This window comes from Orcinus orca, chromosome X (assembly GCF_937001465.1).
Source record: "Orcinus orca chromosome X, mOrcOrc1.1, whole genome shotgun sequence".
NCBI classification, from domain to species: Eukaryota; Metazoa; Chordata; class Mammalia; order Artiodactyla; family Delphinidae; genus Orcinus; species Orcinus orca.
Genome location: NC_064580.1, coordinates 28,928,654 through 28,956,638, shown reverse-complemented (window position 1 = coordinate 28,956,638; position 27,985 = coordinate 28,928,654). Strand labels below are relative to the sequence as shown.

Below are 27,985 nucleotides of genomic sequence, written 5' to 3'. Positions count from 1 at the left end.
GTATTCTGTTGAGGATTTTTGCATCTATATTCATCAGTGATATTGGTCTGTAATTTTCTTTTTTTATAGTATCTTTGTCTGTTTTTTGTATCACGGTGATGGTGGCCTCATAGAATGAGCTTGGGAGTGTTCTTTCCTCCACAATTTTTTGGAAGAGTTTGAGAAGGATGGGTGTTAGCTCTTTTCTAAATGTTTGATAGAATTCACCTGTGAAGCCATCTGGTGCTGGACTTTTGTTTGTTGGAAGATTTTTAATCACAGTTTAATTTCATTACTTGTGATTGGTCTGTTCATATTTTCTATTTCTTTCTGGTTCAGTCTTGAAGGTTATACCTTTCTAAAAATTTGTCCATTTCCTCCAGGTTGTCCATTTTATTGGCATCGAGTTGTTTATAGTAGTCTCTTAGGATGCTTTGTATTTCTGTGGTGTCCTTTGTAACTTCTCCTTTTTCATTTCTAATTTTTCTGATTTTAGTCCTCTCCCTCTTTTTCTTGATGAGTCTGGCTAATGGTTTATCAATTTTGTTTATGTTCTCAAATAACCAGCTACTAGTTTTATTGATCTTTGGTATCGTTTCCTTTGTTTCTATTTCATTTATTTCTGCTCTTATCTTTATGATTTCTTTCCTTCTGCTAACTTTGGGTTTTGTTTATTCTTCTTTCTCTAGTTCCTTTAGTTGTAAGGTTAGATTGTTTATTTGAGATTTTTCTTGTTTCTTGAGGTAGGCTTGTATAGCTATAAACTTCCGTCTTAGAACTGCATTTGCTGCATCCCACAGGTTTTGGATCGTAGTGTTTTCATTGTCATTTGTCTGTAGGTATTTTTTGATTTCCTCTTTGGCTTCTCCAGTGATCTCTTGGTTATTTAGTAACGTATTGTTTAGCCTCCATGTGTTTGTGTTTTTTACATTTCTTTCCCTGTAATTGATTTCTAATCTCATAGCGTTGTGGTCAGAAAAGATGCTTGATATGATTTCAGTTTTCTTAAATTTACTGAGGCTTGATTTGTCACCCAGGATGTGATCTATCCTGGAGAATGTTCTGTGTGCACTTGACAAGAAAGTGTAATCTGCTGTTTTTGGATGGAATGTCCTATAAATATCAATTAAATCTATCTGGTCTGTTGTGTCATTTAAAGCTTCTGTTTCCTTTTTAATTTTCTGTTTGGATGATCTGTCCATTGGTGTAAGTGAGATGTTAACGTCCCCCACTATTATTGTGTTACTGTCCATTTCCTCTTTTATAGCTGTTAGCAGTTGCCTTACGTGTTTAGGTGCTCCTATGTTGGGTGCATATATATTTATAATTGTTATATCTTCTTCTTGGATTGATCCCTTGATCATTATGTAGTGTCCTTCCTTGTCTCTTGTAACATTCTTTATTTTAAAGTCTATTTTATCTGATATGAGTATTGCTCCTCCAGCTTTCTTTTGATTTCCATTTGCATGGAATATCTTTTTCCATCCCCTCACTTTCAGTCTGTATGTGTCCCTAGGTCTGAAGTGGGTCTCTTATAGACAGCATATATATGGGTCTTGTATTTGTATCCATTCAGCGAGCCTGTGTCTTTTGGCTGGAGCATTTAATCCATTCATGTTTAAGGTAATTATTGATATGTTTGTTCCTATTACCATTTTCTTAATTGTTTGGGGTTTGTTTTGGTAGGTCCTTTTCTTCTCTTGTGGTTCCCACTTAGAGAAGTTCCTTTAGCAATTGTTGTAGAGCTGGTTTGGTGTTGCTGAATTCTCTTAGCTTTTGTTTGTCTGTAAAGCTTTTGATTTCTCCATCAAATCTGAATGAGATCCTTGCTGGGTAAAGTAATCTTGATTGTAGGTTCTTCCCTTTCATCACTTTTAATGTATCATGCCACTCCCTTCTGGCTTGTAGAGTTTCTGCTGAGAAATCAACTGTTAACCTTATGGGAGTTCCCTTGTGTGTTATTTGTCATTTTTCCCTTGCTGCTTTCAATAATTTTTCTTTGTCTTTAATTTTTGCCGATTTGATTACTCTGTGTCTCCGCACGTTTCTCCTTGGGTTTATCCTGTGTGGGACTCACTGTGCTTCCTGGACTTGGGTGGCTATTTCCTTTCCCATGTGGGACATTTTCAACTGTAATCTCTTCAAGTGTTTTCTCAGGTTCTTTCTCTCTCTCTTCTCCTTCTGGGACCCCTATAATGCCAATGTTGTTGCTTTTAATGTTGTCCCACAGGTCTGTTAGGCTGTCTTCATTCCTTTTCATTCATTTTTGTTTATTCTGTTCCGCAGCAGTGAATTCTACCATTCTGTCTTCCAGGTCACTTATCTGTTCTTCTTCCTCAGTTATTCTGCTATTGATTCCTTCTAGTGTAGTTTTCATTTCAGTTAGTGTATTGTTCATCTCTGTTTGTTTGTTTGTTCCTTAATTATCCTAGGTCTTTGTTACAGATTTCTTGCATCTTCTTGATCTTTGCCTCCATTCTTTTTCCGAGATCCTGGATCATCTTCACTATCATTATTCTGAATTCTTTTTCTGGAAGGTTGCCTATTTCCACTTCATTTGGTTGTTTTTCTGCGGTTTTATCTTGTTCCTTCATCTGGTACATAGCCCTCTGCCTTTTCATCTTGTCTGTCTTTCTGTGAATGTCTAAATATTTTTTTTTTACAGTAGGTCCTTGTTGGTTATCTATTTTAAATACAGCGGTGTGTACATGTCAGTCCCGAACTCCCAATCTACACCTCCCCCCCACCCTTCCCCCTGGAATAGTTTTATTTTTTATAGCAGTTTTAGGTTCACAGCAAAACTGAGTAGAAGGTACAGAGGTGATTTTTTTTGTACTAAGTCTTTGAAACCTGGTGTGCATTTTACACTTACAGCCCACCCCAGTTCCCCTTACATCATTTCAGGTGTTCAGTAGCCACATGCAAAGGTGTCTAGTATATTGAACAGAGCAAACCTAGACCCTCATAGGGAGCTGTAATGACTTTGACTTTTTATGTGAATGAATTGGGAAGCAATAGAAGAGTTTTGAGTGCAATGGTGATATAATATGACTTGAGTTTTCACAGGAGCCCATATATGACTTGGGTTTTTATAGGATCTACTGTTTTGAGAATAGACAAAGAAGAGTGTGTCTTCTCATGTGCCCCAGGTAGACTTTGGACAAGCTCCCAGCAAAGAACTTAACTGAGGATAGACCAGTACAAATCCAATAACCAGATATGGTTTGGAGAATTAGTGTAACTGTAGTTCTCTCAATGCCCTGTCTTTGCACAGGCTGTGAATAATATCTCTTTTCATGCTTCAAGACCCAGGTAGACCATTATCTTCTCTGGGACATCTCCTATGCCCTGCCCCAGAAATAACTTATGCTCTACAATATTCCATCATAGTCCTAGATTTACATGCTTCTTTCCTCTCATGGACTGTGAGATTCTCGAGGCAAGGTACATAATACATTTATCTTTGATTCTAATGCCCAGTTGAGTCACTGGAAGTAAATGAGCCCTCAATGAATATGTGTTAAGTTGAAGCAAAAAAAAAAAAAAAAATTAGCCTAACAGCCCCCAAATGGAAACGACTCAAATGTCCACCAACAGAGATATATTATATATTTATACAATTTAGTACTATATAGGGAGGAAGATAACTACACACAACCCGAATGATGATTGTAAACATTATATTGAATGAAAGACTATATGATTCCATATACATAACGTTCATACAGGCAAAGTAATCAAAGTTGACTGGTTACTGTACACTTGGAGGTAGTGACTGCAAGGGTCAAGAGCGGGCCTCTGAGCTTCTGATAACATTCTATTCCTTTTCTGGTTATTTGGTGTATCCATTTTTTAAAACTATATTGAGCTGTATAGTTATATGTGTGCTTTCCTATATGTATATTATACTTCAGTTAAAAACTTACATACCAGAGATAGATAGTTCCCAAAAGACAACAAAACAAAAAAATGTAAATTATTTTAAGCACAGCTCATTTTGCTCAGCTGTGTTATGAGTCAATATGTAAGAATAAATTTATGGCTAATTGAGTAACATACAGTGTATGTGTTTTTATAATTAAAAACTTCCGCTAGTACAACATATGTTAAGTATTTTAAATCAGTTTCCCTCTTTTCTCCAAAAGGATTATGAGTCATAATTTTAACATGCAGTAATTTAGTGTTTTCATTTAATTATCTTGTTTTTACTTTTACCTTACAATTTTCCATAAAGATATATATATTTTTTTTAATTAATTAATTTATTTATTTATTTTTGGCTGTGTTGGGTCTTGGTTGCTGAGCACGGGCTTTCTCTAGTTGCAGCGAGCGGGGGCTACTCTTTGTTGTGGTGCGCGGGCTTCTCATTGCGGTGGCTTCTCTTGTTGCAGAGCACGGGCTCTAGGGCACACTTCAGTAGTTGTGGGCTCAGTTGTGGTGCACGGGCTTAGTTGCTCTGTGGCATGTGGGATCTTCCTGGACCAGGGCTCAAACCCATGTCCCCTGCATTGGCAGGCAGATTCTCAACCACTGCGCCACCAGGGAAGCCCCGTAAAGATGTATTTTATTTAAACATTTTAAAACATGCAACTTCATTTTAGATACTTACTCTAGTGAAGTTGTTCTCAACCAGGGGCAGTTTTGCCCCCCAGGTGATACTTGACTATGCCTCAAGACATTTTTGGTTGTCAAAACTGGGGGAATGCTACTGGCATACAGTGGGGAAAGGCCAAGGATACTGCTAAACTTCCTGCCATGCCCAGAACAGCCCATTCACAACTAAGGGTTATTTAATCCTAAATGTCAGTAGTGCTGAGGTTGAGAAACACTGCTCTAGTTTAATAACATAATGTTGGAATTTTAAAATTAGAATTTTTTTCTTGACCAATTTTAATCTCACCTTTTAGAGATTTTTGAGGTATTGAAATTGCTCTGTGAATAAATTTTCTTTTAAAATATTGTATTGTTAACATCTTAAAATGGCTTATTTTATTGAAAGTGCAATTTTTTAAAGTTTTCCTAAATAAAAAAAGAAAGTTTGAGAAATATGTTGTGGATAACAATTTTATTCTTCTTTCTCCAGGCTAGAAGAACAAAAGGATATCTTGTCAGAATTTCAAAGAGATTTAAATGAATTTGTTTTATGGTTGGAAGAAGCAGATAACATTACTAGTATTCCACTTGAACCTGAAAATGAGCAGCAACTGAAAGAAAAACTTGAGGAAGTCAAGGTAATTTTATTTCCTAAAATCTCCCAGGGCCTACTTGTATTAAGAGTTTATGAATCTAGGGGCAGTTCCCATGAGGCCCAGTTGTTAGGACTCTGAGCTTTCACTACCGTGGCCTGGGTTCAAGCCCTGGTTAGGGAATTAAGATGCCACAAGCCACATGGCAGGGCGAAAAAAAAAAAAAAGAGTATGTGAATCTATTTTTTTAAATGTATTTAATCATTGATTTCCTGTCCATTAGGATATTGATAGTTCCTTACTAGTTTTTCTCACAACTTTATTTTGTCTTAGCCCAGTGAGTATGTATTTTTTTAGAAGTGTGTATGCGATATATATGTGTGTGTGCTTGTGTGTGTAAAATACATGGTGATACTTTTTAAACCAAGGTAAAATTAATTTTAGACTTAATGGAGAATTCCACAGCTCCAAATAATTTCAAAAACTGAGGAGAATCTTTATAGAAATGAATGCCATTTCTTAGGGAAGATCTTAATTGCCAAATCAGTCTCAGTACTTCAGCCTTTAATTAAAGGCATTCGATTTGCCTGAAGCAATGTTTTGTTTTGGTTTGTTTTGTCTGTGGTGTTGGAGAGGTGATGTTGGCTCACTTTCTATACTGGTTTAATAGACTTCCAGTTTATTCAAGTGGTTTATCATGTCTACCTACTGTGCTGTCTGCTTAATACTGATTACCTCTCCTGGCTGACTGAGATGCTTTTTTTTTTTTTTTAGCAGCATCTCAAAATTCAAAAGTTTTATTACTCATCTATTAATTCTATTACATTTATTTATTCAGTTTTATTGTTTTAAAATATATAAAAATAAATGGAGAAATTTATACCTATCTTATCTATGCACCAGTCCCCACCCAGAGTGAGATGCTTTGATTGTGCAGATGGGTGAACTTTCATGGTTTTAGTTTTAGGAAACAAACTCTTTTGGATCTGTTTTACTTTAGTTCTTGAAGGGAAGGTAAAAGGGAAAGGGAAATTAACATTTAATCATCCCCTATTTTATACTAAGTATTAGATGTATTTACATCTGCTATTTTATTTAATCTTATCAGACTTTGAAAATGGTTGTTATTGTCCTCATTTTACGAGGTCACACAATCAAAGAGAAATGGAACTGCTTCTTTATCATTGATTCGGTTGGTCTGCACATGCAAATTAGACTCCATGTCAACTACTTATTTCTGTGAAATAAAAAATGTGTACCTGAACAGAGGATAAAGTATGAAAAGAAAAATATTGCTTAGTTCAATAAACAAATATTGAGCACCTACTATATGTCAGATAATGCACTAGGTATTTGAGAGTCAAAAAATAAAACGTTTTTGATCCATAGTTCGTTTGAAGACAGTTATGCCATGGAAAAATAAACTCAGTCTGTTCTTGAAAATTCATCTTTCCTAAATGTATTGAGTGTTATATATAGCAATCTAATTGATAATTCATTTAAGAGACATGTTTAGTGGTGTTCACTTATTAAGAAATACACATTGATTTCCTTTTTTCCTTAGACAATCTAGATCAGCACTGTCTGATAGAACTTTCTGTCATGATGGCTATGTTGTACATTATCAGTTTTAGTAGCCACTAGCTGTATGTGCCTTTTGAGGACTTGAAAGGTAGCTGATGTGACTGAGGAATTGAGTTTTTAATTTTAATGACTGTTAATTAATTTAAATTTAAATAGCCTCATGTGGCAAGTGGTACCGTACTGAACAGTGCAGCTATAGATGACACAAATAAATAAAAGACAGTTAATAAAACTATGGTAGTTTTGTAGGTCGTGGGAAAGGGCACTTTTAATGTGATGTTAAATGAGTAAGAGAAATTCAGGGATGTGGAGGTGTCAAAATTAAGGGTTCTTGAATGAACCCGGCCAAGTTTGAATCGCAGCTCTGTTGCTTGCTTCGTTTGTGTCCTTGGACCTGCGATTTAACCTCTCTGTCTCAGTTTCATTCTATGTAAGATGAAGATAATAGGATATACCTCAGAATTATTGTATAAAAGTTAACTGAGATCATATGTGTGAAGAGCTTAGCACAGTGCCTGGTACCTGGTATGTTCTCAAAGTTAGTTATCTCTTAATATGATATTGCAATTTCTTACTCAGTGGTATGTTATAGTATGGAGACCTAATACCTGAGAGGATGATTAAATTTGTCCAGATTGTTCTATTTCTGAGAGGTGTGTTTTTACACTCTTGACACTGTTTGGAGTATTGTTTTAGAGCTCATCATACTACATAACATTTTTCTCTTGAAAACAAAATCTCTGAGGGATAAGGTATCCTGATCCTTTCTAGGATGGGCTGATTTACTTGGGAGTGGGCGTTTTAGTCCACCAAGCTCTGTCCTCTGTAGAAAACTTGGTATTTGAGGAACCACTGGGCCTCCAGTCTTGCTTCATTTTGATAGACTAATCAATAGAGGCAAAGACAAAGTAGTTGGCATTGTGCTGTAATTCATTTTAAACGTTGTTGCATTTGTCTGTTTCAGTTACTGGCAGAAGAGTTGCCCCTGCGCCAGGGAATTCTAAAACAATTAAATGAAACTGGAGGAACAGTGCTTGTAAGTGCTCCCATAAGCCCAGAAGAGCAAGATAAACTTGAAAATAAGCTCAAGCAGATAAATCTTCAGTGGATAAAGGTTAGACATTGACCATCTGTCCTGTCACATGTGTTAAATGTTGCAAGCATTTGTTTTGTTTCATGGTGCTTAATTGGTGGGGGTGGGGGAGAGGGGTTGGTTTTGTGGCTTGTTATTTGTGTTATATATATATTTTTAAACTTGACCATTTGATTTGGCTGTATGATTTGTTGTGGATGGAAGGAATGGTGATGGTGAATGACGATACGTTAATGACCAAATGCCAAGATATACACCACTATTACTTTATATGAACTATTCTAAAGAATTAGACTGGAAAATGGATGAAGCGATTAATTTAGTGTTCAGGTATATACTGACAATATTAAAGCAAGATGGAGGTGGTCTAGCTCAACAAGTACCATAAATCAAAATTACTTATCCTTACCTATAATATAGACTTAATCAGTGATTGATTAATGCGTGATAAACTTCTCCAAAAGGTGTTTTATTTATTTATTACTATTTATTTATTTACTTACTTACTTGTGAGTCTTCATCTTTCTAACCTGGATACTTTTTAAATCTAATATTTTAAAATGCTTACCAAAGTAATGCATACTTATTCTTTAAAACCAAGTAGTGCGTATGAATGTATAATGAAAAGCAACATCAGTTGATCCATCACTATTTATCGAAAGGCAGTCTTCTTCCCACTGTACTGCTGTGGCAACTTTCTCATAAATCAAGTGAACATATATGTATGAATCTGTTCTGGATTCTCTATTCACTTCCATTTGATTATCACTGTCCTTCAACTAGTACCACACTGGCTTTATAACAATCATCTTTCAACAGCTTTATTGAGGTATAATTTATATACCATACAATTCACCCATTTTAAAGTGTACAAATCAATGGTTTTGGTATATTTACTTTTTAAATTGTGGTAAAATATATATAACATAAAATCTGTCATTTTAACCATTTTAAGTGTATAATTCACTGTCATTTATTATATCCACAATGTGAAACCATTACCATTGTCTATTGCTAAAACATTTTCATTACCCCAAACAGAAATTCTGTAACCATTAAGTAATAACTCCCCATATCCCTACCCCTGACACCCCCAAAAAGTAACCTCTAATCTACTTTCTGTCTCTATGAATTTGCCTATTCTAGATATTTCATATAAGTGGACTCACACTACCTTTGTCCCTTTGTGTCTAGATTATTTTACTCGTAAGGTTTTAAAGTTTCACCCATGTTGTAGCAGGTATCAGAACTTCATTCCTTTTTATGATTGAACAAGATTATACTGTGTATGTGTGTATATATTCAATATATATACACATACGTACGTGTATATACATGCATGTATACATACAATGTATTTATGTATATATACCTATATATACATATAATATATACATACATACACGTATATGTATGTGTGTGTGTGTATATATATATATATACACATACACACAAACCCAACATACTTGTGTTATAAAAAAAAATTGGGGATCTGGTAGTGTAAATCCTCCAGCCTTATTCTTCTTAGACCAGAGTGTTTTTTTTTGCTATTTTTGGTTGTTTGGTTTACCAAATAAATTTTAGAACCAACTTGTCATTTTTTACGAAAACCTGCCAGGATATTGATTTGAATTGTGTTGAATTTATAAATCAATTAACTTTTTACAATATTGAGTAATCTAATCCGTGAAAATGTTACATCCCTTCAATTATTTAGGTCTTCTTGAATGCCTTTTTAGAAATATTTTGCAGTTTTCAATCCAGAGGGCCTGCACATGTTTTATTAGATTTAATCCCAGATATTTGATATTTTGATCCTTTTATAAGTGGGATTCATTTCAAATTTTATTTCTTTTTGTTGCTGGTATATAAAAATAGATTTTTTTTTTACATTAAGCACACATCCAGTGTCCTCGCCAAATTCACTTATTAATATTAATGGTTTGTAAAACATTTTGGATTATTTTAATGTACACAATCGTGTCATTAAGTAGAGGAAGTTTCTCTCTTTTCAATCCTTATGATTTTAATTGTTTTTGCATAAACTTGGACCCCTAAAACAGTGTTTAATAGAAGTGGTGAGAATGGGTTGCCTTGGTTCATTCCCTGTTTCAGGTGGAAAGCTTTCAGTAATTGATCATTAAATACGATGTTTCTTGTAGGACATTTTATAGATCCTCTTAATCAGATTAAGGAATTTTTCCTTGTTCCGTTTCTCAAGTTTTTATTATGAATATGTGTTGAACATATTCATATACTTTCTCTGCATTTATTAAAATGTTTCTATGATTTTTCTCCTCTGAATGTGATAAACTACAACCATTGTTTTTGGAATGTGAAACTACTCTGGGATTCCAGAAATAAATTCTATTGGTCATGATGTCTTGTACTTTCTATGGATTGCTAGATTCAGTTTTCTGATATGCTGTTTATGATTTTTATCTTTGTTCATGGCAGGAAATGGTCTGTAATTTTTTTTGAATCCTTCTCAAGTGTTAATAGCATTGTTAGACTAGTCTTATAAAACAAGTTGCGAGGTGCTCTCTTTCTTTGTTCTGAAATAAGTTGGTGAAGACTGGTATCATTTCTTCCTGAGATGTTTGAAAGAATTCAGTTGTAAAGTCATCAGTGCATAGGGTATTATGTTTTGTTTTGTTTTGTTATTGTTGGTTTTTTTTGGTGAGAAAGTTTTTGATAATTGATCCATTTTTTAAATAGATACAGGGATGGTTAAATTTTTATTTCTTTGTGTGTCAACTTTTTTAAGTTGTGTCTTTCAAGGAATTTGTCCATTTCCATGCTATTTTCCCTTTTGGGGCTGTAGACTTTGTTCATACAGCTAGTGATCCTTTATATATTTATATTTAAGAATGAGAAAATAGAAAGACTGCAAGCTGTAAGTACCTGGATGGGTATTGTAACTGGGATATTTTACTCTATGTGCTAAGGTAGAGAGCTGAGTCTCTTGTTGAAAGAGAACTTCAAAGTCTATAATGCAGTGGGCTTTATTCTGAGGTATTCATACCAACTGCTGAGATTCCTTCCAGACACCAGGTTCAGTTTCTTTAGGTAAGAACTACACTTATTGTTTTGATTTATGTTTATTTTTGCCTGTAGGTAAGTGCTAAGGGACGACCATTCATTGTGTGGTAGTTTTTATATTGACACAAATTTTCATCTACAAACTTTCAGTACCCAAATTTTACATGCTGCTTATTCCCAAATACCATGACATCTTTAATCCAAATGCTCTCCAGGTTTTGCCAAGTTCAGATCCCCCTGTACCTAAGGCTTCTTCTCTCTTACTTTATGTGTCCTCATATGTACTTTCTCCATATGTGCTTTTGACCTTCCAAGGATGTTTTGAAACCTCGCATCCACTTTTGACTACAGTTCTACTACCTTATTGAGCATATTTAATACCTGTTAACTTTGTTCTATTCAAAATATAAAGCAAATTGTAATCCTTTAAACCAGGAGCAAAATCCATGCCAAGAAAATATTGTAGACCTATAATTTTCATGTAATATAAAATGGCTTCTTTCAAAAATGGCACAGTTGCCTCTAAAGAATTGCTTGTTATTCATCAATACTCAACTAAATTGAGAGGTGTGAACAAGTTATACTGAGAGGAGTTCCCTTATGTAGATGATTTGAAAATAAAATAATAGAGACTTAATTTTGAATTGTGTCAGGATATTCATTATATTTTTAAATTGATGATGCTGAAGTTCTTGTAACGGATCTTTTACATGACTGATAAAATATTTATGAACTGAGTACCAATTATATGGCATTAAATTCAAAATGTGTGTTTTGATCTCTATAATTCAAGCAACTAGGTATTTGCGGAAAAATCTTTTATTTTTATCTATAACACTATTGAAATTTTTTGAGTTAATTTTTTTCCTACTGAAAAATGTAAAGTTTCTTCCTTTAATAATTTCAAAATAGCCACGTAAACATATAGACACTTGCATCTGGAGGGAATGTATTTTCCTAGTAATTAAATTTTGTAGCCACATAACAATACAAATAAAATCATTCCTCATAGGAAGAGAACAAGGAGGAAAGATGCCCCAAAATATTCCACAATATCTCAGTACATCTTGATATTACAAAAAGGAACACAAAAATTATAATTGTAGGAAACGTGAGAGAACTCTCAAAAACATACAATAGCAGCTTTGCGAATAGTGAAACGTGAGTCAAGCTTTTATCTTTTCGGCAACAGAATAAAAAGTCAGTTTTTTATGATAGAAAATTAAAACTAAGACCATCTTGTGTAGACTTACATTACTGTATCACTCATAATATCTGTCTTATCCCAAAATTATAGTTTTCATACTATATCTTTGCCACCAAATGTCATAGAAGTTGGAATGTTATTCACTAGTCATATTAAAAATTATTTTTCCCTTCTCAATCCCTATGCCACCCTATCCCTCTTGGTTTAAATTTAAGAATAGAAAGTGAATGATTAGTGCCAGATTTATGTCATTACACAAGTCAACAGCTTAAAAAGAATAAGATGGTCAAGATGATCAAGAGACAGTCTTGACCATCATTAAACCTCAGATTCTCAGTCATTAGAAGAGAGAAGAAATAATGGAGACCCCTTCCCTGTATTCTCCAGCACACTCCTTCATCTAAAGGCTAGAGTGAGTGTTGTAATTGTAACTAGTAGGTCATGGTTGCTGGGGTACAAACGTGCCAATTCCTTAACAGTTAGTATCTTTAAAACTGTCCTACTATCACAGTATCTGGTGGCAGGTGCCTTTCTCCACAGCTAACTCTAATATGCTGTACCCTGTATATTTAGCCAACTCACCAATTACTTTGGCACGTTTATTACTGAAGAGAGAAAACAGCGATGGGAGGTAATATAGCTATTCCTTTAAGGGAGTGGTGGACTCTATAATGGGTTTGTTGCAAAACTGTGTTAACTTGCCGTGGCCTGGGTAGCATCTCTTTATAGCAGAGATGGAAAATGTTGCTTTGAAGCTGAATATAGGTCTTGATTTAAATTGTGGCTTCCTCCGGATAAGGATCATGAAGTGATATCCTCATTTTTGCCTAATACATATTTTGAGCTTTACAGTCTAACAATGATATCCTTAAGATCTACAAAATGGGAATGTTATTAAAGCTAGCCTCTGTGTTTTTCTCTAAGTGTCTCACACATGATCTTCATACACATGTCTGATTCTGTGTTGATTTCAATATTTATCACTCATCATATTTCTTTGTATGTTCTCTGAACTTCGTATGTGTGTATGCGTGTCTGTAAGGAGTTCTCCCTCCCTTCCAACCTCTCCCCATCACTATTACCCTGTTCCTTTTTTCTCTGTTTTATATGTCTTTGCCTATGAATTGATATCTTTCTATTGTCTACCATGAATCTACTTTCCTAAATTCATATATGTCAGGTTTTTCTCTGCCTGGGTAGTATATGCAACACATTCTCTCCTACTCTCTCTTTCTTTGACTCTATCTTTTAATCCTTTCATCTTCTCCTGTCCTTGTCACTTTGTGTCCCCTTTCTTCATTGTTCTTTTGGTGCGTTATGTGTAGGTATTTTTTCAACTACCCATTATTTAGAACCAAAGTATGTTTTATCAGCCTTAATTTTTGAATCATCTTATAAGCTTCCTATACTTGGTTGAAGAGGTGGAAAGATGGAACATTTATTTTGTAGACTCAGGATTATTCAGATGGAAGGAGCCTAACGAAACCCAGTTACTTTCACATCTTCTAGATTAGAACACTGAGTCCTAGAAAGGTTATGTGACTTATTTGAGAACACATTATTTAAATGTAAAGGTTATTCCAAATTAAATGTTTTTTTTTTAACTTTTCAGTGAGGCTCAAGTGGTTTTTCTGTGGATAATATGGTAGAAAGAAAGAAAAAACATGGTTTCCCATGTCATTCCATTGCTCATTTGAAGGAAACAATTGAGATTTCTTGTCATTTAAAGAAACCATATGAGTGTTTTTGCTTTGCTTTTTACCCTTTTTGGAAAACTGGATGCTATGTTGTCAAATTATTTTCCAGAACCTTCTTCAGTGGGGACCATTTGTAATTGTGGAATACAGGAACACATGTTTATGTTTCAGAATTAGTTATATGTCTACTATTTTTGATGTTAAATAACTTAACAGGTAGTATATATTATACATTCCTATTAGTCACAATAAATAAATTTTGTTTTATTGAATATATTTAAAATGTTTCCTCATATTTTGCCATTTATTTGTAAATAGTAAATTACTATTTTAATTTGTTAAGGCCTAGGCATTATTAAATAGTGCATATAAAGACTTAAAATATTTTACAAACACAAATAAGAAATTTTGCTGGAAGGCGAATTTCAGTTAAGTGCACCTTAACAAAAAAATATGATCCACTTTACCTAGACATAAGTAAGGTTTAAAAATTAATATATGTAGCAAACCTTAATACAGGAATAACTTTTGTAATATTGATAATAGTACAAGGATTGTTTTCAAACTAAATCACAAAATAAATATTATGAAAGTAAAAATACATATGGTGAAACTCATAGGCCAGATGATCTACAATATACAAATGACTGTATCTAAATTTCCAGAAATCTGGTTCATTTTGTATTAACCCCAATCATGTTACTTCTTAGTATCCATCCAAGCAGTAAACATTTCAGATTTGTTCTTTTTATTTGTGTCAGGTAAATAAACGTTTGGTCTTTTTCCAGGTATGTTTGTCATGTAATGCCAGCCGTTATTTGCCATTGCTATAAATGTGGAGACTAAAAAAGAGAAAGTTAAATCAAGCTAGAGCTTGGCATTTCCATTCCTTGCTCAAAAATGGACATTTGCTCCGATGGATTATTTTCCTAGCAAAGGCCATGATTAATAGATTGTTCTAGTAGTGACCATTCAATCCTGCCCTTAATGTGTGAACTACTTTTGTTAACTACAGAAAAGAATCTTTGCAAGAAATACAAAAAACTGCTATTTACCTATTTGCTATTAAGATACATAGCCTGATAATTCTTGAAAGTGCATCATCTTGGAAGTTTCTTTTATATAGTTAATCATTACATTGTAACATTTATTCATTCATTTAAATCATTCATTCAACAGACATCTAATGAGTGACCACTGTATGCCGTATGCTCTCCTAAGGATATCATAATCGGTTCTCACCCTTGCCTTATTTAATGGACATTCAGAATTACATAGGGCTTGGCATTTTAACTACTCATATCTCTAATTTGTAGTTGCTAAATAGCTTGAAGCCGAGAGTTGAGTGGCAGAGTCGTAATTAAAAGTTTATAACATAAGCATCTTTGATTTTGCTTCCTATAATTTCACACTAAGATAGGGGTCCTTACTAGGTTGTGTGTCATGAGTCATGATTTTGCCTGTTGTCCCATCATAATTTTCAATAGCTCTCTCTTTCACTCTCATGCGTGAGCTCCCACTTTGGAAGACTGAAAAAATGTATCAGGTTTACCCCAGTTATGGGAACAAACATCAGGCTTTAAAGGTGGGCCTGGCCCAGTACTCAATAAGTATTATTATCATCACTGCTAATGTTCTCTTGACACTTCTGGAAGTTGAGATGTTTGGCCTGTCCAAGAAACCTTTTTGCCATTACTACCAAATTAATCACAATTTAATAAGTTTATAATAATATGTGGTTTTTAACTTTCCAAATGATTGAAGTGTCAGGCAATGCCAAGAATATGGATCAGACATTTTACAAACAAAAAGTAAACGGGAGTTGTGAGGAGGCGGTTTATCATGGTGATTAATAGGGAGGTTTATGGATTATAGATTCTACCCCTCAGTTATAACATCTGCAAAATTCAGGTAATCGTATAACATACTTTCCAGGTTGTGGTGAAAATTCAATGAGATAGTGCATGGGAAATGCATAACACAGTATCTGGTGCATTGTAATTGGTCAAAAATGTCAACTTTAATTTAAAAATTAGGTGTATTGTTAGAACAGAAAAACACAAAGACCAAGCATGAAACTCTTGCTGAGTCACCTTTTTTTCAAGTGTGGTAAGAGGACCTAACATGAGGTCTAAAGTCTTAACACATTTTTAAGAGTACAATACAGTATTGTTAACTCTGTGCACTATATTTTATAACAGATCTCCAGAAGATTTTCATCTTGCATAACTGAAACTACATCCATTAAACAATTTCCAGTTCCTTCCCTCCCTCCCTTGCCCCTGGTAACCATCATTCTACTGTCTGTTTCTATGAGTTTGACTATTTTAGATACCTCGTTTAGGTGCAATCATGCAGTATTTGTCCTTCTGTGACTGTTTATTGTTGTTGGGGTATTTTTGGGTTTTTTTGGTTTTTTGTTTTGTTTTGTTTTGGTTTTTAATGAATGTATTTATTTATTTTTGGCTGTGTTGGGTCTTCATTTCTGTGTGAGGGCTTTCTCTAGTTGCGGTGAGCGGGGGCCACTCTTCATCGCGGTGCGCAGACCTCTCACTGTCGCGGCCTTCTCTTGTTGCGGAGCACAGGCTCCAGACGCGCAGGCTCAGCAGCTGTGGTGCGCGGGCTTAGTTGCTCCGTGGCATGTGGGATTTCCCCAGACCAGGACTCGAACCCGTGTCCCCTGCATTGGCAGGCAGATTCTCAACCACTGCGCCACCAGGGAAACCCGGTATTTTTGTTTTTTTGCTAAACATAATGTCCTCTAGGAAGATGCACATTCTTGTATGTGGGGGGGATTTCCTTCTTTTTTAAGGCTGAATAATATTCACCATCTCATTCAAGCAGTTATAAATATGGCTCTTAGGGAGAAAGCTAAAATATGTGCCACCATTATGAATCCAAAAGCTGGACCAGAGGAGAGATAGAAGCACCAAAACTAAGAAGGAACCCTAATGGAAGGCACAGAGAGCTTATAGCCTGTGGTTTCCCTTCCACTGATCTCATTATTCTCATTATCTAGGACTGGCTAGCAGTTCAGATTAAAAGTACTGAAAAATGATGGGGTTTTTTCTCCTCACATCGGCCATGAAGTAAGTCCAGGTAGTCCACCATTGTTTCCAAGCACCAGTATTTTCACGCTTTAAGTATGAGCATAATTTAAGATGACTTTTTTTTAACCCTGAGCGTCTTTGTAATCTACTCACCTGACTTTAACTCAGAAATCCAGACAAAGTGTAATTGAGCCTTCACACTGCTTCCCCACCCGCTTCCCTTACCTTCATTCTGCATGTTGGTTTCCTCCATTTTGGTGGAGTGAGTGATGAGAAAGCATTTGTAGAAAGTTTCATTGGAGCTAGATAACGTTCTATCAGGAAACTTCAACCTAATTCTAGATAATGTGTTCATTTCAATGCAGTGCTATTTTTAAAGATAAGAACAAAGAAAAATCCAGCATGCATTGTAAAGCACTGATACTTGTGCAGCAACTCATTTCCCTATTAAAACTTTACTTTTCCACTCTACACATACAGAGAGTGTGCATGGAGTATGTAAATTTGTCATTTAAATATGCTGTGGACCAGACTTTATTAAAAAGGTAAACTAATTTCAGATGAAAACCAGATGTGACTCTTCTTGGCAAACTTTCTCCCCTGTTCACAATGAATTTAAAATGAAGAGAAGTATAATGATGATTTAAAACAAAGGAAAAATTTCATAACTCTGACCTTCACTGTGACATTTTTGAAGTAAGTCCTTTATTAGCACAAAGATGTTTGCCCTATAGCAATGAATATTAGAAAGGAGAAGAAATGATATGATAAAAAGAGATTTTGCTAATATAAAAAGTTGCTCCTCTTGTTTCTACAATGCCTTTGCTTTGAGATGACTAGATTATATAGTGTCAACCCTGACACTAGAGGGGTCGCCTTTCTTTCTAATAATTTAATGATCTTGAAATGGCATTAAATGGAGGTTTTCATATGCCAACTCCTTAAACTGAGATTGAATAACAAATGAAAATTAAAGATGTATTTAAGAGCACAAGATGGTAAATTCTAACCCAGTTTCATTTATTGCATCACGTGCAAAGCCAGTAAGTAATGCAAAAATAAAATAACAGTGCTATTTTTATAAAAGGTCAGTCATACCAGAAATGAACTTTTCTGTCGTATCTTTATACTTATACTGTAAGATGTGTGAGTTTTTTTTTTTATATACCTAAAAGAATTTAATACTAAATCCTGACTACATTATACATGTCAGCTGACCCCTAGTGCTTCAAACCCTAGAAAAGAGACACTGTATGCGGGATTGGTTGATGTATTCCATTTTTGTTGTAGACCACCTGCCAGGGCTTATAACAGATCTGTAATGGGTTTCTTACCTTTTATTGTGTAGAAAATGGATTGATAGATTAGGCCTGGGGCCAGCGAACCATGGAACCCCAGGTCTGCAGGAAAGAGTTTATCACCCTTTGGTGTTATTTCTGTCTCATGTCAGCTGAGAAGGATGAGGTAGATTATCCGAGAGTAAGCTGGATGCCAAAATCAGCATTCCACTCATTTATCCACCTTATAGTTCAGGGCAAGGCCACTGTATGGGTTATGAAGGGACTGATAAAGGCCTGATGGACATATTTTGTTTTGCTGCCTTTTAATTTATTTACTAATATTAGGACTAATTACAAGACATCAAAGAGACCATTTCATTGTTTGTTGCTGGAGAAAATCAATCTGTTTTGCTGTAGAAGTAAAAGTATTTGAAATGAATGGTGCAGTTATAATTTGTGAACATTTTCAGTTATCACTGGGAAAAGTATGCACCATCTTTGGCACAGTTGGCCAAGTGTGGGTGAAAAGAGATGGACCAGGAAATGGGCCAGAAACCAAAGTCATTGCAAGGATATTTCACGAAAATTCCATTTGACCTGATAGTTGCGATCTATAGGCAACCTGTGACTGATGATTATACCTTAAAGGCAGTCTAAAAATAAATTTCTTGGGAAGTTGACACATTCTGCCTGTTCATGATGTGGGTGACATCAACAATTTTGAATAAGGCAGTAATTCTTGGACTCATTTAGACATTTATAAAAGAATGAAATTCTGTAAAATGACCGTCGTGAAGATGGCTTTTGTTGCTTTTGCAGTTGTTAGAAATCCTAGACCGATACGGTTATCTCCTTGAAGCTGCCTTATTGTTTTGTTTATATCAGTGATTTGCATCTTTCTGCTAGAATAATTGATTGATGCTGGTGAAGGGAGAGAGAAAAATTAGTGTTCAGGTGCTATATAGATACTCATGCATTGGTGACAAATACAAGATAACCCAGGAAACAGGAAAACTAATAGAAAAGACACTTGATGGTTAAGATTTTATACGGCTTGAGAGTGGATAAAAACAATTTTTAAGTACTAAAATAATTAAGGAAGATGTTGACATTAACCTCTTCAATGGTTTATCCTGAAACTAGAATACAACATGATTAAATAATCACTTCTACTTTGAATGAAGAATCAGTTTTCTTAAAATACTGCTTTCCGATTTCTCACTGAGTTCTTATGTGGTTACTTCTGGACATGACCTCCAATTCTGTAATGGTTTGTTTAATGACTGTCCCTGCTACGTCTTCCCACCCTCCTCCAACCTCAACAGTACTGCAAAGATCACTAAACTTGGAGTTAATAATTTAATCCCAAAGCAGATCCACCTCTCACTAGCTCCTAACTATGGGCTGCTTATTTAAAATTTTCACCTCTCTTTCCTCATGTTTACATTGGCGATGCCTTGTAAGGCTTGTTTGCTCATCCCCAGGGTTCAGTGAGGAACTAAGGGCACAATATATATTAAAATGAAATTATGTTTTCAATTATGGTTACTATTACAGTACGGGTATCATAAAATTGTAACACCACTGGTAAGGAAGAGAGGGTCTGTCTGCCATCATGTAGAGCAGCATTTCTCAAACTTTAACACATATATGAATCACTTAGGGATTTTCTTAAAATGAGATTTCTCACTCAGTGGATCTTGTGTAGGATTTGAGATTCTGTATACCCCTCAGGCTTCCAGGTGATGCCAGTGCTCTAGGCCTTGGTCTACGCCTTACATAGTAAGGATATAAAAGATGGCTGTCAAGAATCTGTGTGTGAGTTGGCCACAAGTCCCATTCATTGGAAGATTCAGACAGTGTATTCTGAGAGAGTGGTGAGGCTTTTTCTAAAATCATTTGTCTCTTGGTCAGTGTGAAGCACATCCGTCCAACCCCGAGGACAAATATTCACGTTTGACAGAACGCATGAGCACATTCAACTTGTTTATACCTTTGAGGCACAGCCCTTTCGGGATTTATAATCCAGATATGCCCTCCTCGTATACCTTGTGCTCTCAGATCCATTCCAGGTCCTTCTCCTCCTATGTTGTATATTGCAAGAGTCTGACCTTGGCCCACCTAATACTCCAGTTTATTTCTTGCTCACCAGCTTCTGGGCAGATATAACCAATTGGAGACATTGGCAGGAGACTGGAGAGCAGAGGGAGAAGGTCAAGCTATTTTTTCCCCTCCTTCATTGCCTTGGGCAATGGCTGATAAAGAGTACGTAGCTACTGTTAAATCTTCTAATAATGCTCTTAAAATCCCTTCTCCACTGGTTACCTCCATTAGTTTGCTATGAATTATTGTACAGATGTTTTCGCAAAGCATTGAGCCTGCCTTCAGTTACACTTTCAAAATTAGCATTTCTTTTAAGATTTGGGACTCTGGTATTATTTAAGAACTCTTAACCAAGCCTTACTCCCATTTCTGGCCTTCCCCTAGATATCAGTTATCCAATGCTACAAAAGTGTTAGGTAACAAACCCCATAAAACTAACTGACTTAAAATAACCATTTATAATTGCACACAGTCTGTGGATCAACTGGGCTGATAAAGCCAAAGCTCAGATGCTCTCACAAGGACTCACTCATGTGTTTTCAGTCAGCTGATGGGTTGCTGGGGGCTCGCTTATCTAGGATTCACCACTGCTCCATTTAGTCTCTCATCCTCCAGCAAGCTAGCCTGGACTTTTTCTCATGCAGAAAATAAGATTCTAATACAGAAGCCAACACATTCTCTTGAGGCCTGGGCTCGGAACTGACTTGCTGTCATTTCTAACACAGTCTGTTAACCAAGCAAGACACAAGGCCAGAGTCCAGATTCAAGGATTAGGAAAATAAGCTGTACTTCTTGATGGTAAGAACTTTAAAAGTCATCTTGCAAAGAGATGTGCATATAGGAAGGACATCAGTGCAATAGGCTGACCATTGCCTTTAATCTGTCAGGTTTCTTACTCATCTCAAAAGAAAAATATTCAATTAGGATAGATTCCTATGTATTCAGGCTTCTAATCAACTAATTCTGACTCTCATATAATCTTAGTTCAGGGTCAACACTCTCAAAAGCTGGTAGTCTTGAGGGTCACAAAGATTTTCAAGGATACTTTATGCGACATCCTAGGAGGGTAACAACAATCGTTTATTAATACATTCAATATTTATTAAGTGTCTGCAATATGTTAAGTATCATGCTAGCAGAGAAGGATGAGTTATGAACAAAATAGACACTTGTGTTTATGGATCTTACATTTGGTGAGAGGAGACAAACATTAAGACGAATTATATAATTATAAATGCAGTTGTTATTGTCTTTTTAGATCTGTTAGCTTGTAGGCTAAACTACTGTAATAAAGAGACTCCAAAATTCAAGGGCTCAAGCAATATAGACATTTGTTTCTTTTTCACAAATAAAACCCAGCCTGGCTACATAGTCTCTGCTCTAAAAATTATTCAAGGAACCCAGGGTACCAAAATAGCTGTGCCATCCTCAGTACATTGCTACATTTCAAACTCTCCACAAGGATCACCCAAATATCCATGCACTTCCTTTCCTATCATTAGTACACACTCCCTGCCTCCCCAGGACAGACCACCCAGAGTCCCGTTCACTTACTAAATCCATCTCAAAGTCCCTTGCCTCTGGGTTATATGATATCTGCATCATATTCAGATGTGGCTCCTCATGGTACAGGGACCTGTAAAGTGAACGTCATGCTATCTGCCCCCCCGACAACCAAATCTTAATGGTGCAGCAAGAATAAGCCCCAAGATAATAAGTACTGGACCACCTCTGTGAGACTTACATTGTGAATCCTGTGCTTTCCCATCCCCCTCCGCATTCCCCTCACTGCAGACTGAGATTTCAGATGGAAGCTAGGAAGAATGATTTAATAGAACTTCTTCGAAGGCAGTTGGAAAGAATAAGATTGCTTTCTGCATAACCTCACCGTCTAAGTAATAACTGCTTAGTTCAAACTGTGGTGGCAGTGTGAGAATGTATAACACAGGGCAAGGCCTGACACAGTCCAGAGGAAGAAGGAATGGTTGTTTTGGATAACAATTAGAGAAATACATAATAGATACTATGATTTGGTTTGGAAAGAAAAAAACTCCTTTGAGTTCCCTTGTTCTAGATACTTTTACCCAAACTGTGAAGGGTTAAGGGCAGCCTCTCCTTGGATGAACAAGAAGTTTATATTTCCTTTCTCTAATTCTACCTCTGACCTGGATGCTGAACTTGTCATTGACTTATCCTTCACTGGGACCCAGAGTCAGTACATTAATCCTGGAGGAGACAGAGAGGCCACTACCACCACTAACAATTTACATAATGACTTTCCTACAATTTGGTGCTAATTAAAATGTGAAAAGAGTGGTGATGATATCTGGAAATGTAATAAGGTCACTCTTTGTTCCTGAGAGCACAGATAATGTCACCAGAAAGGATTTTGTGTATATTTACGTAAAAGCAGGAAGAAGGAAGAGAGATGGGATGAGATAAGCGAGACCAATAGTTGTCACATAGTCTGGCATAGGCAATGCAGAATGTTTATTTCAAGGAATTTTTTAAAATGGCATTCTGCTGGGCTTTGAATATTTGACTTATTTCTGCATAGTTCTACACGTTACTAGCTTGCTTGATTCAAATTTTGGTTTCACTCTGTTCTAGTTACATAGGCTATACAACAAACTACCCTAAAAGTGGCTTAAAACAACAAAATTTTATTAAATCTCATGATTCTGAGAGTTGACCATAACATTCTTCTGCTTCAAGTGGTGTCAACCAAGGCACTGGGAAAGCTGGAAAATCCAAAATGGCCTCAGTCACATGAGTGGCCGTTGGTGCTGGCTGCCCGCTGGGAGCTCAGCTGGGGCTATTGGCCAGGAGCCTCCATTTGTTTCTATTTGGTCTTCTGCATGTGGGTCGTTGGGCTTCCTCACAGCTTGGTGTTTGAGTTCCATGAAGAAGAGGTCCAAAAGAACACTAATGCTCAAGAACTTTTCAAGCTTCTATTTGCACCACACTTGTTAATATCCCTTTGGCCAAAGCTAAGACATAGGGCTAAGCTCAGTGAAAATGAGAGTGATCTATGCATAAACCTGAATTCTGGGAGGCATGATTCACTAGGGCTGCCCAATAACAGCCTACCGCACATTCCTTACTAGCTGTATGGTCTGTCTGTGTCTTGGTTTCCTCATCTGAATATAGGGACAAAAATGACATTACAAAAATGAACTAAATGAGAGATATGACACACACAAGCTTAGAGCTGTGCCCAGTACAGAGGGAGATACCAATAAGTATTAACCATTGTTATTTTTTAGTATCATTCCTACAGAGATAAATAAAATTTTTCCAGAGAGTGACAAAGCTGTAAAATGGTAACAGATGATAAACTTCCACCTTATTCTGTCTTCCCTTCAAGCCCTTCAGATGTGCCAGTAGTATGAATGATAGCTGTGTTGTGAAACCACCAACACACTGTTCTGCAATGTTCGGTTGATTCTGACAGAAGCCTCTACTAGTAACAAAATCCTAGGCAAACAAGCCTTATACGTATGGGGGGGGGGGCGGGCGTATGCTGAGGGTTCAGCAAGGGCAGAAGTTCCTTGGTAAATTTCTCTCGTAGTCCAGCCCCTCTGTAATCCACCTCTGGCTATCTTCCGATATTTTCTCCCATTGGTCTTTCTCACTCAGTCTGCCATCCAGGTGAGACTGGCCAATGTTCCTCCCTTTTGTCCTCTGTCCTTTGCCTGTCCTACTCTGCCTGGTCCACCTAAAAAGTCTACCTTCTTTCTTTCTCTCTTACATCACAAATCTGCAAGTCTGACCTCATGAAGCCCAACAAGATCTATCTTGTCCTCCTGTTATCCTCAAACCCCCAGCAGTATTTCTCTTGCTGCTTTCATCACTTTGTCTTATGTGTGTAAGGCCTTCAGTTTGTATCATTCCTTTATTTCTTTATACATCCATACATTTATCCAATTTCCATACCAGTCTGCACTAGACTGTCCAGAAAGAAACTTAATTTAATGCTGTTTTGGAGTCTTTCTCACTGCCTAAGAGAATTGAAGAGTTTTGGCAGTGTTAGGAATGATAGATAACATTTATTGATAGTTTACTGTGTGTTAGATATTCAGTACTATTAGAAGTATTTTGGTTTGTTAGAAGAAGAATAACCTAGGACTACCCAGTGGCAGTCTAGAACAAAGCTGAATTTCTTGCTAACCTGGCACATGCTCAAGGATCAATAAATATTCATTATTAAATTTACTGATGATTATTGATGTGGTGGTGGTGATTTTTATTGTGTGAGTAGAAGAATAAATTTTTCCAACACATGTGCATCCATATCTTTAGGAAAAAATAGAAATCCCATCCTAATTTATGTGCCTTTGAGAGGACACCCCTGGCACTAAAGTCTCAGGCAAATGCCACCATCTGTGTGATTTCCTTCCATTTGCCAATGTGGGCACAGCAGATACTATTAGGTTAACCTTTTCTTTCAGCAGCATCCTCTCAAAATAGTAAACACTTGGGCTGTTGTAAAGCTCTAATCCAAAACTGCAAATTTAAAAATCTCTTTCTTTCAGAACATAATGATTGAACTATTACTGGATCACATTATTTTGCATTATAGGAATACAAAATATGGCTTATAGGAAAGTGACAGAGAAGTATTATTTGCTAACATTAGCCAAGAGATTTTATGATATGAGTAAGATGATAAAATTAGTTAAGGTAGCATGAATTTTCACCCTCTGACACTTGATGGAGGGTTAGTCCTAATACACTCATAGGTAACTGATTCAGTGGATACGTTGGTTAGTACTCCTGTTAATGCTACAAGGGACAGAAAAACCTGTGTCTAAGTGATTTAAATAATAAATATCAGGGTTCTGGTTCCATTTTTTCACCATTTTATGGGTTCTGCCTTTCTATGTCAACCTATCAGCTTCATGTGGCTACCCTTATGGTGGTAAATGTTGCCTGCAACAGTTACAGGGCCCAACTTTCACAAAAAATCTTCTCTTCAGGGTCATTCTTTCCCAAAGCATCCTAGAACAATCTCCTTGAAACTCATTGGCCTGAATTAGGTCACATGCAGCTGCAGCACAATGAAGGTAGGGAGGTAGGTAGAAAATTCCCCAAAGGAAAAGAAGGAAGGGAGGGAGATAGATGGATGGGTGGTTGGACGGATGGATGGATGGATGGATTGAAAAAATGGTAACCAACTAATATCCATAACATTTTTTGGACCTGATATTTTGACCAATTAATGGAACTGAATAGTGATTACAACATTATATCGATGCTTTCCAAATATAGGCAGGTTGTAGACATCATTTAAACACAAAATGTATTTTGTGATAGTTCCCCCCGACCCAAACATATTCCATCAGTACGTATCATTCCTAAATATGCTGCCTGATTTCCAATTACCAGAACTTGCTTGTTTTTGCTTGGGGCTTTCTTTGCTTGTTCTTGGAGCAGGGCAGAAAAGTAGGGGACGTAAGGCCCTTTAAGGCAGCAGTTGGTGGATAAACCCCCCATCCTCCTTGCCCTTCAGATATGATAAATCCAAGGTTCACTTCCTGCTTCTTCTCCCACAGCTCCCAGGCAATATTAAGCTTCAGGTGCCCACAGTGTTGACTTGCTTGATAATACACCCTTTATTGGCAGTTTTCCTTATTTCACTTTTCCACACCCCACTGATGTGTCCTGGAACCACATCCCAATTCAGTTTCTTGCTATAGGGTCTACCTTTGGGGAGACCCAAATTAAAATAAATGCCTTTTGTATGCAAGTTTTTAGGAGGTGACCATGGATATCAATTGAATCAGAATTCTATATCATTGCTTTTCATCTTTATGTTATGTTAGGATGAAAGGATGTTAATTCTCCCCTGACTTTTTCTGTTTCTGTATCTCTTGCATTCTGAGTTCTCAAATAAAATATGGCCACAACCAGGGAAAGAAATGGAATTCAGAGTAAATGCCCTGTTTTAGAAGGTCTAAGTTTAAGATATGGGCCTGAAATTGAGATTATAAACAGAAGTAGAAATGAGCATAAGGTAAACTGTGAGATCGGGGTTGGCAGGGGAGGATTGCTTGATTTTACTGCAAGCAGTAGAGCTGCTTAGTGAAGGAATTCCAATTAATTGTGTGCATGGAGAATAGACAACCGACATTACTCACGGAGACCTCTAGAGAAGTTCGCTGTAATGTTTTACTAAATTTGAATAAGAATGTGTTTATTCAATATTATCATGTCAAAACAATGATAGAATGGATATAGTCTTTAAAGACAATTTGAAATTAAATGTATCACATATTTCTACTCAGTTACCAAGGGCTGCATCATTCCTGGTGTTTTAAGAGAATTCTACTCTTCCACCTTCAAAACTTTCCAGAGAGATGAAATTTCTCAGTATCTGTCTTAGATGGAAGTACACAATTTGATGATGAAAAAAATCAAAAAAACAGTAACTTTTTCAGAAAATTCATTTAGAACCATCAATAAGACCTGATATAAATCTTGGATGGTGTTTTATAGAATGGAGTTTAGACTGTAAAAAAAACATAGGTTTAGTTTCAGAAAGTTAAGATCTTATGTATCATTTTAAGATTCATCTTATGATTTTTCATGCATTTTAACAGCTCAAACTCATCCCTTAAACGGGAAAGGCATAGAACTATTAGTTTTCACTTCTAAATTATACATTTCAGAATTTAATTCCAACTTGTTTTCATTACCCCCATGTCATAAAGGAGTATATACACCTCAATTTCCATATTGTAATTTAGTCTTTACTTCTTCCTCACTCTTCCATCTCATCTTCTCAAAACCTGTTAACCTCCTTCACTATTTTTCCATTACCTCCCTCTCTTGTTCCTTTTCTCCCTTCTCTCGCTCCATAATTTCTGTTCTCTTTTACCTGATATCTCTCTCTCTTCCTCTTTTGCTTACAATTATGTTCTTACTTTTTGAGGCAAGCAAGGTTGGCAATTTTCCACTTTCCTTCCATCCTCTCACAGGGCTTATCTTTTATATGTGCTTAAACAGTTCAAAATAAACCATGCTTCTACTTTAACATGTAAAATATAGAAAACAGATGAGAATACCCCCAAAGAACTGAGTTTAAAATTTTTCTTGTCTCTGAGGCAACATTTTACCTAAAAGCAGTCTTAACAGCTTTTGGCATTCATGGCTCCATGAAGCTGTGGAGAATTTTTAAAAGGACCATTTGAAATAGCAACTACACAAAGATATCTGCTTCAGATGCAAAATGCTGAAATAAAACTGTATGATTGACAACACTGTTCATCTTTATCATTGTTCTGCTTAAAATTTGAGAATGAATTTTAGGAATGTGAGAGTGTGCATGAAACCCTAATGGTTTTATCATTTCATCCAAGTGTGTATTTGATCTCTTATTTCTGAAATGGAAACTTTAAAAGTAGCCATCATTTCCCAGTAGCTCATTAACATATGGTTCATTCCTACATTTGCAATATTCCTATACTGAAAAACATTAAACATCACCACCATTTTATTTATAAAAGTATATTTGCCTCTTAACAAGTTTATAAGATTATGTATTAGCTATCTACTGCTGCATAACAAATTACAACAAATGTAGTGGCTTAAAACACATTTTTAAAAATTTTCAAGATATCTATGGGTCAGACATTTGGGCTTGGTTTATTTGCATTCTCTGCCTCAGAGTCTCTCACAAGGTGTCAAGGCGTCATCCAGGGTTGATGCCTCATCTGAAAACTCAACTGGATATGAATCTGCTTCCACGTTCACATGGTTGTT

The 27,985-nt window shown here is 36.0% G+C and overlaps 1 protein-coding gene across 1 annotated transcript in view; it reads left to right on the top strand.

Moving 5' to 3' along the window:
• The window catches only part of DMD (dystrophin), a 2,251,544-nt gene that overhangs the window by 1,419,218 nt on the left and 804,341 nt on the right, over window positions 1-27,985 (top strand). Inside the window, exons 46-47 of the mRNA XM_049704774.1 lie at window positions 5,063-5,210; window positions 7,714-7,863. Of these exons, the coding sequence (XP_049560731.1) occupies window positions 5,063-5,210; window positions 7,714-7,863 (298 nt within the window). The remainder of the gene's footprint in view (window positions 1-5,062; window positions 5,211-7,713; window positions 7,864-27,985) is intronic.